Here is a 15699-nt window from a genome sequence, read left to right on the forward strand (position 1 = left end):
GATATTAAATCGGGTTTTTGATAATATGGTAAGTTTCAAAGTATAAAAACGTTTAAAAAATCACAAAATATTGTATTTTCTCGAAAATACTCAAATTTTCAAAGTTTGCAATATGGGTATTGAACGATTTAAAATTTTGCTTGAAATACTAAAATTATCACAAAATGCCTTTTTTGTTGGAAAGTACTAAAATTTTCATGATTTGCAATATGGGTATCAAACAATTTGAAATTTTGCTTACATTTTCAATGTTTTAGAGTTCTGTGAATGAAATACTGAACTTTTCACAAAATAACGTATTTTCTCGAAAATACAAAAAAATTTATAATTCGCAATATGGGTGCATTTTTGTTGTTTTAGTGATTTTTAATGCAATACTAAAATTTTCACAAAATGCATTTTTTTGGAAAGTACAAAAATTTACAAAAATTGCATTTTCACTGTTCTAGAGTTTTTTTTTATGAAATACTAAAATTTTCACAAAATACCGTATTTTCTCTAAAATACTCTAATATCTATGATTCGCAATATGGAGGTCAAACGATTCGAAATTTTGCATGCATTTTCACAGTTTTAGAGTTTTAAGAATGATATTCTAAAATTTTCCCAAAATGTTTTGTTTTTTGAAAGTACTTAAATTTCCATAATTCGCAAAATGGGTATCAAACGATTCGAAATTTTGCTTACATTTTCTCTGTTCTGTGAATGAAATATTGAAGTTTTCACAAAATACCGAATTTTCTCGAAAATACTGAAAAATTTATTATTCGCAATATGGGAACTAAACGATCCACAAATTTTGCGTGCATTTCAACCAGTTTAGAAAAATACCGTATTTTTTATTTTTTTACAATACAATCTATTCAGTTTATTTCTTTAGTTTATCGACTAACAGTAGTTTTGTAAGTGCAGTACAGAGTTTTGAGGGATCCTTTCAACTGTGTATAAGGCATTTATCACAATAGATGCAAATAAAGTTGGTTGTAAAGGTAACAGGTATTTTCTCGAAAAAACTAGAATTTTTAAAATTACAATTACAATTACAATTACAAAATTCGCAATATGGATGTCAAACGATTCAAAATTTGGCATGTATTTTCATTGTTTCAGAGTTTATTTTTTGGAATGAAATACTGAAATTTTCACAAAATACCGTTTTTTAAGCACTCATTTTTTTTTTAAAACGAGGCGAAATTTTACCTGAATTTTCGCTGCTATAGAGTTTTTTTTTAAAGAATTGCTAAAATTGTCACAAAATACCGTATTTTCTCGAAAATACTAAAAAAATTATCATTCGCAACATGGGTGTAAAACGATTTAAAATTTGGAATGCTTTTTCACTGTTTAAGAGTTTTTTGAATAAAATACTGAAATTTACAAAAAATACCTTTTTTATTAAGTACTAAAAGTTTCATAATTCGCAATATGGGTATCAAACGAAGCGAATTATTCTACACTGTTTTAGAGATTTTTGAGTGAAATACAAAAAAAAAACCTCTAAAACAGAGAATGCTAGCATAATTTTCGAATCGTGTCACACCCATATTGCGAACTTTTAGAAATTTGAGCATGTATTTTTGAGAAAATACGGTAGTTTGTGAATATTTTAGTATTTTATTCAAAAAAATCTTAAACGGTGAAAATTGAGGTAAAATTTCGCTTCTTATGATACCTATATTTCAAATTATGAAAATTTGAGTAGTTTCAAAAAAATACGGTATTTTGTGATATTTTTTTTGTATTTATGCTTTGAAACTTACTGCATTATCAAAAAATATATTGTAAGCAAATGCAATAAAAAATTTATATGATATTGATGGACTAAGCCAATTTAAAAACGATTTTAAAAGTGAGTTATCGTCCGTTATCGGCGATAAGATTATCGCCGATAGAATTATCGGAATAACGATGACGATAACGATAATCATCAACGTTATCGTTAGACGATAAAATTATCGCCGATAATTCTATCGATTAACAACCTTGGTTGTAACATTAAAAAAAAACCTTTCTGAGTCGTTTTGGCCATTTCAAATGTAGGGGTTATTTTTTACAATAATAAGAGATTCTCCCAAGAATGAGCTTTTTTTTACATGAATGATATTTTGTGTGAACTTTTTCTTTTTCTTTTCAGTCAAAATGGTTATTCAAATATTCAAAAATCTGTACCTTGAGAACAGGTATCCGGATCGGTTTGGAATCTTCGGCAAAGTTGTAGGTTTTGTTTAGGCTTTCTTAAATAAAAAACAGCTGCACTATAAAAAACCATTTTAACATTCGACTTTTCGAACATTTTTTTAAATTTTAATTCTGAATTTCTTATAAACGACACACAATGTCATCTTTTGAGTGATGGCACAACTTGGTAAAAATCATTGGTAGGGTTGCCAATTTTCTAAAAAAAATATGAACAAAATCTTAAAGCATATTTTGATGATGAAGATGTATAATCAAATGTGCATGCGTGTACCGTTTTTGAGATTCACCCAAAGATTTTTTTTTTTTGAAGACGTGAAACCGGATCTAAACAATATTTTTTCAGGAGATCAGAGAATTTCCCATAAATTCACTTCATAAATAATAGTTTCGTCAAAAATTGACGAAAAACTTCATTTTATGAACCACTCTAATTCAGATAGGAGTACCCTAATCGCCAAACAAAAAAAAAATACGGATCTTATTATTTTGACTCCATGTTAAATTTGAGCCAAATCGGAGCACTTTTTGTTTAAATCCTTCCTGTTTGACGTGGAATTGCTGTATCTCGTTGAACTTTTAATTTACATTAACTTGGCAAACATGAGTCCGATTATCAATGTCAAAAAATTAAAGAACTGTGAATTTAGTTATGCTCTTCATTAATAATATTATCAATATTTTTAAATCAACCCTAATATTAAAAAAGGCCAAAAATCATTTATTTTCGACCTTTTTGAAAAATCAAGATTTTTATAACTGCCGATTACATTTTAATCATCTTGTATGCTAGCTCAAAAGATGCCATTTTTCGTCATACTTTATTCAACATGGTACAGTCCAGACTCGATAATCCGAACATTTTTTCTGTTTTTTTTTTTAATTTTCTTGCTTTTGACATAAAATTCGAGTTCTGTGATCCCTTTTCAGTCAAAATTTAATTGTTGATGCCCTATTTAATTACAAAATGCATTTTTCAATACAGTCCTGACTCGATTATCTGAAGACCTTGGCAAAATTTCACTTCGGATAAACGAATCACAAAAAAAAGTTTTTCACTGTCTTTTTTTTGGTTGTTGACCTCATGTTTGACATCTAAACTTCTCAAAAGTGATTTAGAATTTTTAAATCCAAGATGGCGGCCATAATGGTGTTGATGAAATTTGGAAAAAAGGCATTTTTCAATTTAATAGGCCATCAGCTATAAAATTTTGACTAAAAAGGGGTCACAGAACTCAAATTTTAGGTCAAAAGTGAGAAAATAAAAAAAAAGTTCCATACAAACCTTCAGATAATCGAACTTCGGATAATATAATCGAAACTTCCGATAATCGAAGCATCGTATAATCGACCCTGGGCCGTATTTCATTACCGCCGTTTTGGCCGCCATCTTCGATTAAAAAAATCTAAATTGCTTTTAAGTAGGAAACAAGACAACGAAAAAAGTAGCTTAAAAAATAACTTGCAGAAAAAGTAAAAAAAAAATAATAGACTGTAAGGTCCTTCCAGAAAAAAAACCATCAAAGCAAAAGTCATAAACTTTAATAGTTTCGATTCATCCCGCCATTAGAAGCGCAGTTAAAGTTGTTCATCCGAAAACGTCTCTCCAGTTCGGAGTTCATTTGCACGACCATCGTCAATGCCCAATTTGGGTCAAAAGGGAAAATTTAACGTCTTTGACTATTCGCTAAGCTTTGCAAGCTCCGTCACAGAGACACCATTAATTGAGGACCGTCATTTGTCACTTCTTTTGGCAACGCTCACGATGTGTTCTCAAAAATTAAATTTATTATATTTTTTTTGAAAATCAGTGGGATCAACTTGAAATATGAAGTTTAATAAAAAATATAAACAGAAAATAGTTCTAATTTTTCAATGCAATTATTTATTTAAAAAAAATCATAAATCAACCCCACCGTTCCCCATCAACCGACTTTTTCAGCGTTTTATTTTTATTCCGGTCGTAATTTCCGCGCCACCGGATGAAAACAACCCACCAAGAACGGTCGGATCAAAACCTTCCCGTGGGGGGTCCGGCGGCTGCAATTATCGAACTCCGGAGACTTCTCCCGGACACACTTACCGTTCGGTTGCCCTTGTGCTTGACGCGGCACTTGAGCACGGCCATGTCGTCCACCACCGTCGTGACGTTCCGCGGGCTGACGTCGTCAAAGTAGGGCTTATTGTCGGTGCCGAGGATGGCCGCCGTGTACGGGGTGTCCTCGGCGTCGTCCGCGGCGCCGGCGACTCCCGCGGGGCCACCCGGGGGCGGCGTGATTCCTGGGGGGGGGGGAGGGGGAGAAGAAGAAGAAATTGGGCCATTAAAAATCTGAAACTGCACGATTGCGTCGGCAGAGATAAGAGGATATTTAAATTGGACTTTTTTTTATGATATTTAAATACACTGAATTGCATCAGGGAATCTTAAAGATGAGCTGAATTTGATACTTTGTTGTTGAAATGTAAATGCTTAGAATATCTAAGATGTTCTTACATATATTATGCATTTTTGTAAAATGAATTTAGAGATATCAGAAAGATTAATCTTGATCAGCGTTTGTTCGGTATCGCTGCTAAAAAATAACAAGGTTTCCAAATCGTAAAATAAATAATTTAGTTTTAAAATGCCTTAAACTACTTATTTTAGACTACATCAAATGTTAGGGTTGATTTCAAATTCTATAAATATTTTTTTTTGCTTATGTAAAGTTTTAAAAAGTTTGAAAGGATTTTGATCATCTTGATTTACGATCATTTCAATCAAACACTCAAATTTGACTCAAATTGGGTCGCAGAATTCGAATTTGATGTAAAAAAAAGAAATAAAAAAACATAAAAAAAAACTTTTTTTTTGTTCGTGATTTGATTACCGAAGGCTCATAACAACCTGCGAATAATCGAGTCTGGACTGTAATTGTCAATTTTGATCGATATGACATTTTTTGTCGTTTTGGTTATTTTAGTCATTTTAGCTCGTATTGGTGATTTTGGTCGTTTTGCCCATTTGGATACATTTAGCCATTTTGATCATTTTCGCCATTTTGATCAATTTGATCATTTTGATAGGCTTGACCATTTTGGTTGATTTGGTAAATTTTAGAGGTGGGCAAAAAAGAGCGAACCGCTCAAAGAGCCGATTCACTGAAAAGAGCGAAAGAACCGTGGCTTACAAAAAAAGAATCGCGGTTCTTTTTAAAACTTCAGTCTTTTTGAAAGAACCGGCCCAACATGGCATGATTTTTGTTATAAATATAATTTATTGAATTTCCAAAAAATGTAGTATTAAATTTGTTTTTGAGAATTGAAAATGCAATTTCAAATATTTCAATGCCTATAAAAAAAACAAATAAATTATTTTTTAAAACAACATAAAAATATTTTTCACTTTACAACTGATTATAAATTAAAGTACTACTGGAATACAAATTTGAGCATTTCAAATTGCATAATATTATCAAAAATCTTCTGAATAGTTTAGAGATTTTGAAAAATAAACCTTCTGTCCAAATCAACTTTAGCGTTTATAGACTTTATCAATTAAATCAGAATGTAGAAAAGAGTTCACAGAATGTTTTCTCCAAATAAAATATCAGCATTATTTCAATTCTTGCAGAAATAAACGCAATTTTAAAATTAATAGCAATTTTTCCAATCCTAGATTTAAGTTTGGATGCCATTTAATTACTCGAATGTTTAGGTTCGAGTAGAAATCTTGACATAGAGACCGCCAAGACCAATGGTTTTCAAGGACATCTTCTCGTTTTCAGTTTTAATTTTTTATCAAATAATTTGTAAAAGTCCAGTGTGAAATAACTTTTAAAATCATACGATTCTTAAAAAAAAAATTCTTCAAAATTTTAAAAAAGAGCGAAAGAGCCGTTCAAAAGAGCGGCTCTTTTCAAAGAGCGAACAAAAATGAGCGGCTCCTAAAAAAGAGCGGTTTTGCCCACCTCTAGTAAATTTATTCATTTTTATTTTTTCCATTTTGGTCGAATCCGTGATTTGGCCGTTTTGGAAATTTCTGTCGACTTGGTCATTTTGACCAATTTCATCGTTTTGGTATTTTGTACGATTTGGCTAATTTTTGTCGTTTTGGTCGATGAGGCCATTTTTTGTAATTTCAGCCAATTTGATAGTTTTGGTAATTTTGGCCGATTTGCTAATTTTGGCCATTTCGGCCATTTTGATAAATTTGATCGTTTTGGTCGATTTGACAATTTCTGTCGATTTGGTCATTTTGACTAATTTGTCCGTTGTGGTATTTTGGTTGATTTGGATATTTTTGTCGTTTTGGTCGGTTTGATTATTTTTGTCATTTATGCAAATTTGATCGTTTTGCTAATTTTGGCCATTTTGATAAATTTGGTCATTTTGATCGTTTTGACCATTTAAGTTGATTTGGTCAATTTATTCATTTTAATTTTATTGTCATTATTTGTCGAATCCGTGATTTGGAATTTTTTGTTGATTTGGTCATTTTTACTAATTTGATCGTTTTGGTATTTTGGTTGATTTGACTATTTTTGTCGTTTTGACAATTTATTCATTTTTTGTCATTTTGGCAAATTTGATCGTTTTGTTAATATGGCCGATTTGCTAATTTTGGCCATTTTGATAAATTTGGTCATTTTTGATCGTTTTCGCCATTTTGGTCGATTGATCTTTTTGGCCATTTTGATCGGCTTGACTATTTTGGTCTATTCCGTAATTTGGTCGTTTTGGCAATCTCTGTCGATTTGATGTTTTTTACCAATTTTATCGTTTTGGTATTTTGGTCGATTTGGCTATTTTTTGTCGTTTTGGTGATTCGCTAATTTTGGTCATTTTGGCCGATTTGCTTATTTTGGTCATTTTGGCCATTTTGATGAATTTGGTAATTTTTGATCGTTTTCGTCATTTTGGTTGATTTGGTAAATTTATTCATTTTTTTTCCATTTTGGTCGAATCCGTAATTTGGTCGATTTGGCAATTTCTGTCGATTTGATCGTTTTTACCAATTTTATCTTTTTGGTATTTTGGGCGATTTGACTATTTTTGTCGTTTTGGTTGATGTGGCTTTTTTTGTATTTTTTGCCAATTTGATCGTTTTGCTAATTTTGGTAATTTTGGCTATTTTGATAAATTTGGTAATTCTGAAAGTTTTCGCCATTTTGGTTGATTTTGTCAATTTATTAATTATAATTTTATTGCCTGTATTGGTCGAATCCGTGATTTGCTCGTTTGGGCAAGTTATGTCGATTTGGTCATTTTGACTAATTTGATCGTTTTGGTATTTTGGTTGATTTGTCTATTTTTGTCGTTTTGGTCGATTTGGTATTTTTTTTTCATTTTGACCAATTTGATCGTTTTAGTAATTTTGGGCGATTTGCTAATTTTGGTCATTTTGGCCATTTTGATAAATTTGGTCATTTTGATCGTTTTGACAATCGGTCATTTTGACCTGTTTGATCGTTTTGGTATTTTGGTTGATTTAGCTAATTTTTATCGTTTTGGTCGATGTGTCCATTTTTGTAATTTTGGCAAATTTGATCGTTTTGTGTAATTTGGCCGATTTTCTAATTTTGGTCATTGTGGCCATTTTGATAAATATGGTAATTTTTTATCGTTTTCCCTTTTTTGGTTGATTTGGTCAATATATTGATTTTATATTTTCCATATTGATCAAATCCGTAATTTGGTCAATTCGGCAATTTCTGTCGATTTGGTCAATTTGACCAATTTCATCATTTTTGTATTCTGGTCGGTTTGGCTATTTATGTCGTTTTGGTAATTCGATAATTTTGGTCATTTTGGCCGAATTGCTAATTTTGGTCATTTTGGCCATTTTGATAAGTTTGGTCATTTTGGTCGATTTGGCAATTTCTGTCAATTTGGTCATTTTGACTAATTTGTCCGTTGTGGTATATTGGTTGATTTGGCTATTTCTGTCGTTTTGGTCGATTTGATCATTTTTGTGATTTTGGCAAATTTGATCGTTTTGCTAATTTTGGCCATTTTGATATTTTTTTTTTATTTTGGTCGATTTGGAAATTTCTGTCGACTTGGTCATTTTGACTAATTTTATCGTTTTGGTATTTTGGTTGATTTGGCTATTTTTGTCGTTTTGGTCGATGTAGCCATTTTTTGTAATTTTAGCCAATTTGCTTATTTTGGTCATTTTGGCCATTTTGATAAGTTTGGTCATTTTGGTCGATTTGGCAATTTCTGTCAATTTGGTCATTTTGACTAATTTGTCCGTTGTGGTATATTGATTGATTTGGCTATTTTTGTCGTTTTGGTCGATTTGATCATTTTTGTCATTTTGGCAAATTTGATCGTTTTGCTAATTTTGGCCATTTTGATAAATTTTGTTATTTTGGTCGATTTGGAAATTTCTGTCGATTTGGTAATTTTGACTAATTTTATAGTTTTGGTATTTTGGTTGATTTGGCTATTTTTGTCGTTTTCGTCGATTTGGTTATTTTTGTCATTTTGACTAATTTCATCGTTTTGGTAATGTAGCCGATTTGCTAATTTTGATCATTTTGGCCATTTTGATAAATTTGGTCATTTTTGATCGTTTTCGCCATTTTGATCGATTGATCTATTTGGCCATTTTGATCGGCTTGACTATTTTGGTCTATTCCGTAATTTGGTCGTTTTGGCAATGATTTCGGTAATTTTGATCGTTTTTACCATTTTAGTCAATTTGGTCGTTTTGGCCATATTGATCGTTTTTGACATTTGGTCGATATTGTCATTTTGATAGTTTTGGTCATTCCATAACATTCATCACAATAAGCGCTAAAATCACGAAACCCAAAGAATGTTCAAAGGTTTTTAATTTTACACCATTCCGGAACCGACTAGACGGGAACTTATGTGGTCAAGTTTCGTTGATTGACTTATGTCTTTCAATTCTACATCAAGTCTAAAATGCCATCCGAAGTGTTAAAAAGCACTGATTTTTGCAAAGTAATTCTAAATTGATTTGAAAAGTGATTTTTATTCAAATCAAATATTCCAATTATTTGGATTTTGTCGAATTCATATTATCAACAAAAAAATGATAGATTATTCAACTTGCGGTTTTTAGAACTTGAACACTGCACTGGCTCGGTTTCAAAGTGTATCAAGTTGATCACAATAGAGTCAACTCCAGCAAGTTTTGTTCATGCACACGACTCGTTACACCCAACAGGCCCGTATACACTTTCGTAAGCTCCATTGAACTCGGGGAAGATAGGTAATTGGGCTGGTGAAGCATGCAAAATGGTTGCATGTAAGACGGCACTAACCCGTATCGTCGTTCCCTGCTCTGCTGTACTGCTCCCGACTCGTCCAACCGCAACGAAACTCGACTCGAACTTTTCCCGGGAAGCCATAAATTATGCACACATTTTGTCAAAAGTCGCTGTCTCTCCCACAAACTGCCCTGCTATTTCTCGGTGATCTTGGCCACTACTGTCAAACTTTTGCGGTCGACCCTTCTTTGGACCCCTGGAAGGCTTAAAACCCAGTGAAGGAGTCTAATTTAATGAATAGATCAACTCGTCCCTGTGGGTACTGCCTCGGGGTAACTTGGACGCCTGTTGGTTGTACCACGCTGCAGACTGGCAGGGAGAGAACACACTTTTTGCGCACAGTTTGCCCGTTTTTGTCAGACTTTTAGAAAATTGCTAGTGAAAGATAAAACTTTGCTCGCAATTTCTCAGTCACTCTCTTGTTGGCAGGGGGCAGGGTGCGGTTTTCGGTCTTCCCGTAATGGAACGGAGAGGAACACGTGACGCATCCGTCGCTGGGACGGAGTTTTTGATGAATTTATTCCGACTGGCAGAACTGGGAGAGAGTGCCAGAGTACTGCTGCTGGCATTCTGTGCAAGAGTTTCGTTAGTGTTACTTGAGCTCGGTAGAGCAGAATGTCTGAAAGGGGGTTGAATAATTGAGGTGAATTAAAGTGAAACTTTTGCAGGTCAATCACGGCTATTGATAGGAAATTTGAATTAATGCATGGTATGGACCGAAGTTTTAAAATTTTCGTTATTACCATTCAATATCCATCAAGAGATATTAATATTCATCTATGTGAGTTCAGTGTTCAAACAATTACCCAAATGGCTTGGTACTTTCAATTTAAAGAATGCACCCTACTTTAGTGATATTATAATTTTGGCTGATCGCCTAATGAAAATAAAAACTGAATTCGTTTCGAACAGTCATAAAGTTGACTCATTAAATCTCTTAAACTCAATGTATTTCCATCCTTTTGACTTTCGTTAGAATTTACACTACATTAAGTCTTACGGAAGTCTACATTTATTGCTGCCACATTGTTAAATTATAAATTGTCCAAATTTGGACAATTGATTGATACGAATTATTGTGGCTACCCAGCTCTTACGAAAAAATAGTGTAAATCAGCATCAGAAAAACACATTTCTAGCAAATTTTAAACATAATGTTGTAAAATCACAGCCCAAATAAGCAGTCATAATTTTGACTCAGAGAGAAATCTTAGTCACTAAATATTTTAAAAAATATGTAAACAAGTATGTGTATCAAATTTCCATTTTAATTTCTATACTTAACAGTCACAACCCCAAGACAGACAAAATCCTGTACAATTCTAAGTCTGCAAAATGCGTTACAGAGATTTTTCGAAAGCCTGGAACATACGCAAAATACTACCAAACATCAATGTTTTATAGTGTTTTGGAATCGTCAGAATGAGAAAAAATATTTGTACTAATGCATTTTGGGGCGGGGCTTGGGGGGGGAGAGGGTGCACGAAAAAAACCCCGTGCAAAATGCGTTACAGTAAATTTGTAAAATTTATATCTCATACTATACATGTCAAACCTCAATGTTTTATAGTGTTTTGGAAAGGGCTTTATCTGTACTTTAAATTAAATATAATATAATAAATAAAATATAATAAAAGTACCTTTTCTTACAAGTTTTACTTTAAAAGTTTGATAAACTATTATTGTATATTGTATTTATTTTAGTAAAACAATGGAAACATTTTTTGTTCAGAAATACACTCATGCGACATATCAAAGTTCATAAAATTTCATGAAAAAATATATTGTATTAAAATTAAACCGATTCATCCGAACCGGTTCACCCAAACGGTACAACAGTTGTACCGGTTCACCAATCGCTTCTCTCAGCGACGCAAATACTTCGTGAATGTCTTTGCCCACTCCGTCCGTTGACCCGACTCACACACGAATACGTTCAGAGAGGAGAGAATCTAACAACACATCAGCTCGGCGCTCCTTTGGCCTGCACTACCACAGTTTGCCGTAAATTTGTATTTGGCATGATGGAAATTGCTTGTAAATGTGTCTTTGATGTCGTGTTATCAACAAAATTACAAAACACTTTTGATAACATAGATTTTAATCAGTTTTATAATTGAGTAGAACAAAGTCGATCGCAAAAGATTTCGACTCAGCGACTGAGCGACATAACGCAATCGGTCTGTCTGAACCATTCGCTGTACTACTCAATTGAAGTGAGAGGGAGAGCAAAAAGAGAGTATTCTGTAGCGATTGGTTTGGAAGGGACAAACGGTAGGAAACGGTCAGAGCAGGCTTTTGTCGCTTTCGATTGGTGGCAGCGAGTGAATGAGTCATTTTGGAGCAAACAGGACCCTTGATCATGACTATAACGAAATGCATCATAAGACATATCACACTTCATCAAATTGCATGAAAAGTCATTTTGTATCAAAATCAAACTGATTCAGCTTAACCGGTTCACCCAACCGGTAAAAAAGTTGAACCGGTTTTATTATTTTCTAAAATTGTGTCCTTGATTGTCCATTCCTGAAAATATTTTTTTCGAAAAGTTCAGAATATTTCCTATAATTTCGTCTACTGAGAAACAGCGAATAAAAGAAAAAAAAACAGGAAAATGTTTTTTTTAATTTTCACCCAAACAACCCTCCATTTTTTAAAGTTGATATCTCAACAATTTTCGATGTTAAAAAATGAAACATTCGTGAAATTTAACGATCTCCTTGATTTTTTTATATACAAGACTAACATTTCAAAAGGGCGTATTTATTATTTTAAAATATTTTGAAAATTTTAATTTTGAGAAATTGTTTTTTTGTGAAAAAAAATAATAATGAAATAAAATAATATGAACAGCTGCCGAAATTGAATGGAGATTTGTATGACACAAAACGGCATCATTGGTGATAGGGAAGGCCCCCACAAAGTTGTGAGCCAAATATAAAAATAAAAAAAAATGGTCGAAATCGGTAGATTTCGTAGATAATTGCTCTTTTTAAGTTTCTCAAATAGCCTTTTCATTATCGAATAAAAAAAATGAACAGAACCTTTACTTTTGTGTTAAAAGTTCAAAACAAATTGATTGCAATAGAATTGAAAATTGTACAAATATTACAAAGATATCCTAGAGCTATTTTCCTATCCTATTTTTCAAGAAAGGTTGACTTGGGATTCCCTACTTTTCAAGTCTGTAAGTAAAACAAATCGTTAATTCCCGCCTTTTTCCCAGTTTTTTTTTTTTTTTTCGATTTTTGACGTATTCCCAATTTTTTCCCAGACTTTCACGACAGTTAAATTTTTAATATTGAAAATCGGACCAATAGTTTCCGAGACATCATCAGTTGAAAATTACAGGCAAGTTAGGTGACACTAAGAAAATATCATTTTCATCGATTCGAATTCTTTGTTAGGTTTGTAGTTCAGAAACAAATTGCCCGATTTTCAAAGTGTCAGAGAGAAAAATTTTTTTCAGGATAAAAAAATTCATGGTTGTTTTTCTTTTAAGAAGTATAATAAAATTGAAAAATGAAAAAAAATCGAAAAATTTGAAACAAAAGAAGCTATAACTTTTCAATTACACATTTCATAAACAAAATGTAATGTACTTTTCGGTTGAAAATTAAATTTTGTTTCTTGTTTTGTTCAGGTTTAGGATATTTTCAAAAAATAAACAATCTTACTTGTAGTGATAAAAAAAATTAAAAAAAACGATTTTTTTCGGAGCACCAATTTTTCTCGAGAAGTCCTAATCATCATGATGAAGACACCAAATCGATCAGAAAATCTCTCTTCTCAAGATACAGAATTTCGTACATTTCTGTGTCCAATTTGAACGACCAACATTGTATGGTGACTTGTTTGGAAAAAACTAATATTCAAAAAAAAGAAGAAGTTTCTTTTCACTAAGTTTTATCTTAGTCAAATAATTATAATTTGAAAATCGTGAAAAAATCGAACAGAACTACTCTTTTACGAAAATGTTTTGCTTCTCTTGTTTACTGTTTTTATTTTTAGTTTTTTTTTTTTTTTTTTTGATTGCATTGAACTATACAATTCTGTCATCTAGTTTGTATGTTCACCAATCCGTTTAAATTGGTAGCTGTAATCCATCATTCGATCTAAAATTTAGCAGCATAAATAAATTGCCTAAATCACTCACCGGAGTTTAGATACACTTTCAAATCCCGGAAAAAAATGAAGTGCTGCTCTCATGATTGATTCATCTAATCAAAATAAACCAATCCAACGCACTCTATCGGTTCAGTAGAATAGAGCTATCGTATTTATAAATAATTTTTAACAGCACCATACAAACAAAAAAACGATACCCTCTACTTCACAATAAGCCATCGCACTAAACTCCAGTGAAACACACCACCGAATCGACCCGATATGGATACCACCCCTTTGGCCTCCTCCTCCTCCACATCTGGCACAGTAATTTATCAGATAAAACTGCCTTTTTCCCGATTCCGTCCCCCACTTCGAGGCTGGAAAAATTAATCACCACTCGTCCATTGAATGCTTAAGCACCGGAACTAATCCGACTCGATCCCAATCTATACCAAATGGGGGAGGTGAGGAAAGTGGGGTTTGCTGGCCGACATAATCCCGACCCCCCCAACAACATGCCAAAACTATGCGAGCGTGTGTATGATATGTGCTACAGCGCCACTTGGTTGGTGCTCCAACGTCCAGCGCCGTCGTACAAAGTCCTCTCTGGAGCCACCAGCGACGGGGGTGGGCAAAAGCCATTTTCATCATTAGATACGCAGGCCACTATCGGCACATAATGAACATTTTTCATTTCGCGCTCCATCGTGGGGGCTTATCTAACACGGCAGAAGAACAGAACCTCAACAGGACCTGGCGTAGCTACTGCTGCTGCTGCTGCTACGAGCGAGAGAGGACCTTCTGGTCAGTCGTTGAAAATTTAAAACCATTCGATAAAAGCTCAACTGTCGGATCAGAGTCATTCCAGATGGGGTGTCTTTCTCTCCAGCGGTGGAGATAGCCTTTCGCAATCATCGGTGGCCATTAATAATTCTTTATTTTGCCATTCATACACACTTCCGCGCGAGCTTAGAATCAGAAGTCACGGTTTGCGGGATGTGCACAACTAATGGAAGATTGAAATATTTGAGATGCTCACAAAATTTACAAAAAGAAAATGAAGCTTAATTTGTTTTTCTATTTTAAATTATAATCGTAATTGAAATTTCATAAATTACATCAAACTTTTGCAAAACTTTCACACCGCGGTGTACGGGGATGCACGCAATTTTATACATGATGCACCAAAGTCCGTCCGGCAAATGTATCTTTTCTCTCGTACGGGGCACCACCTATTGCCAGCCATGCCAAATCAGAACATGCGATTGGAAACGGGAACACGCACGCACTGCTCGCGTGTATTGCAATATTCACGGCACAAGTTTTGTACTATATAGAGCTGTTGGAAAGTTCAGAATGCCCAGAGTAGCAATAAGGCCGTTTGTAAATATTTTCAAAAGTTTATGTTACCCCCTTCCCGTTCAGTAATGAAGAAAAAAAGTACATATTTTTCAAAAAACCGTAGATTTTTTTATGTAATAACTACTGAACGAATTTATAATTCATAATGCATTTTAAAACACTTTTCAATCAAATGTTAAAAACATGGCAATTAAATGCATTTTTTGCTCATTTGAGCAGTTCTCTAGGATTTCGGACATTCGATTTTTTTGTATTTTTTAATTCAACTGAAACTTTTTTGGTGCCTTCGGCATGCCCAAAGAAGCCTTTTTGCATCATTAGTTTGTTCATATAATTTTCCATACAAATTTGGCAGCTGTCCATACAAAAATGATGTGTGAAAATTCGAAAATCTGTATCTTTTGAAGGAATTTTTTGATCGATTTGGTGTCTTCGGCAAAATTGTAGGTATGGATACGGACTACACTGGAAAAAAATGATACACGGTAAAAAAAATTTGGTGATTTTTTTTTAACTTTTTATCACTAAAACTTGATTTGCAAAAAAACGCTATTTTAATTTTTTTTTATTTTTTGATATGTTTTAGAGGACATAAAATGCCAACTTTTCAGAAATTTCCAGGTTGTGCAAAAAATCATTGACCGAGTTATGATTTTTTTAATAATTACTGATTTTTTCAAAAAATCGAAATTTTGGTCGCAAAAATTTTTCAACTTCATTTTTCGATGTAAAATCAAATTTGCAA

General features: G+C 33.0%; 1 protein-coding gene across 2 annotated transcripts in view; it reads right to left on the bottom strand.

Moving 5' to 3' along the window:
* LOC6047551 (hemicentin-2) overlaps window positions 1-15699 on the bottom strand; it is an 82303-nt gene that overhangs the window by 19699 nt on the left and 46905 nt on the right. For both annotated transcript variants that reach the window (XM_038262744.1, XM_038262745.1), the window contains exon 3: window positions 4280-4476. In XM_038262744.1, the coding sequence (XP_038118672.1) occupies window positions 4280-4476 (197 nt within the window). The remainder of the gene's footprint in view (window positions 1-4279; window positions 4477-15699) is intronic.

This window comes from Culex quinquefasciatus, chromosome 3, assembly GCF_015732765.1.
Source record: "Culex quinquefasciatus strain JHB chromosome 3, VPISU_Cqui_1.0_pri_paternal, whole genome shotgun sequence".
Taxonomy (NCBI): Eukaryota; Metazoa; Arthropoda; class Insecta; order Diptera; family Culicidae; genus Culex; species Culex quinquefasciatus.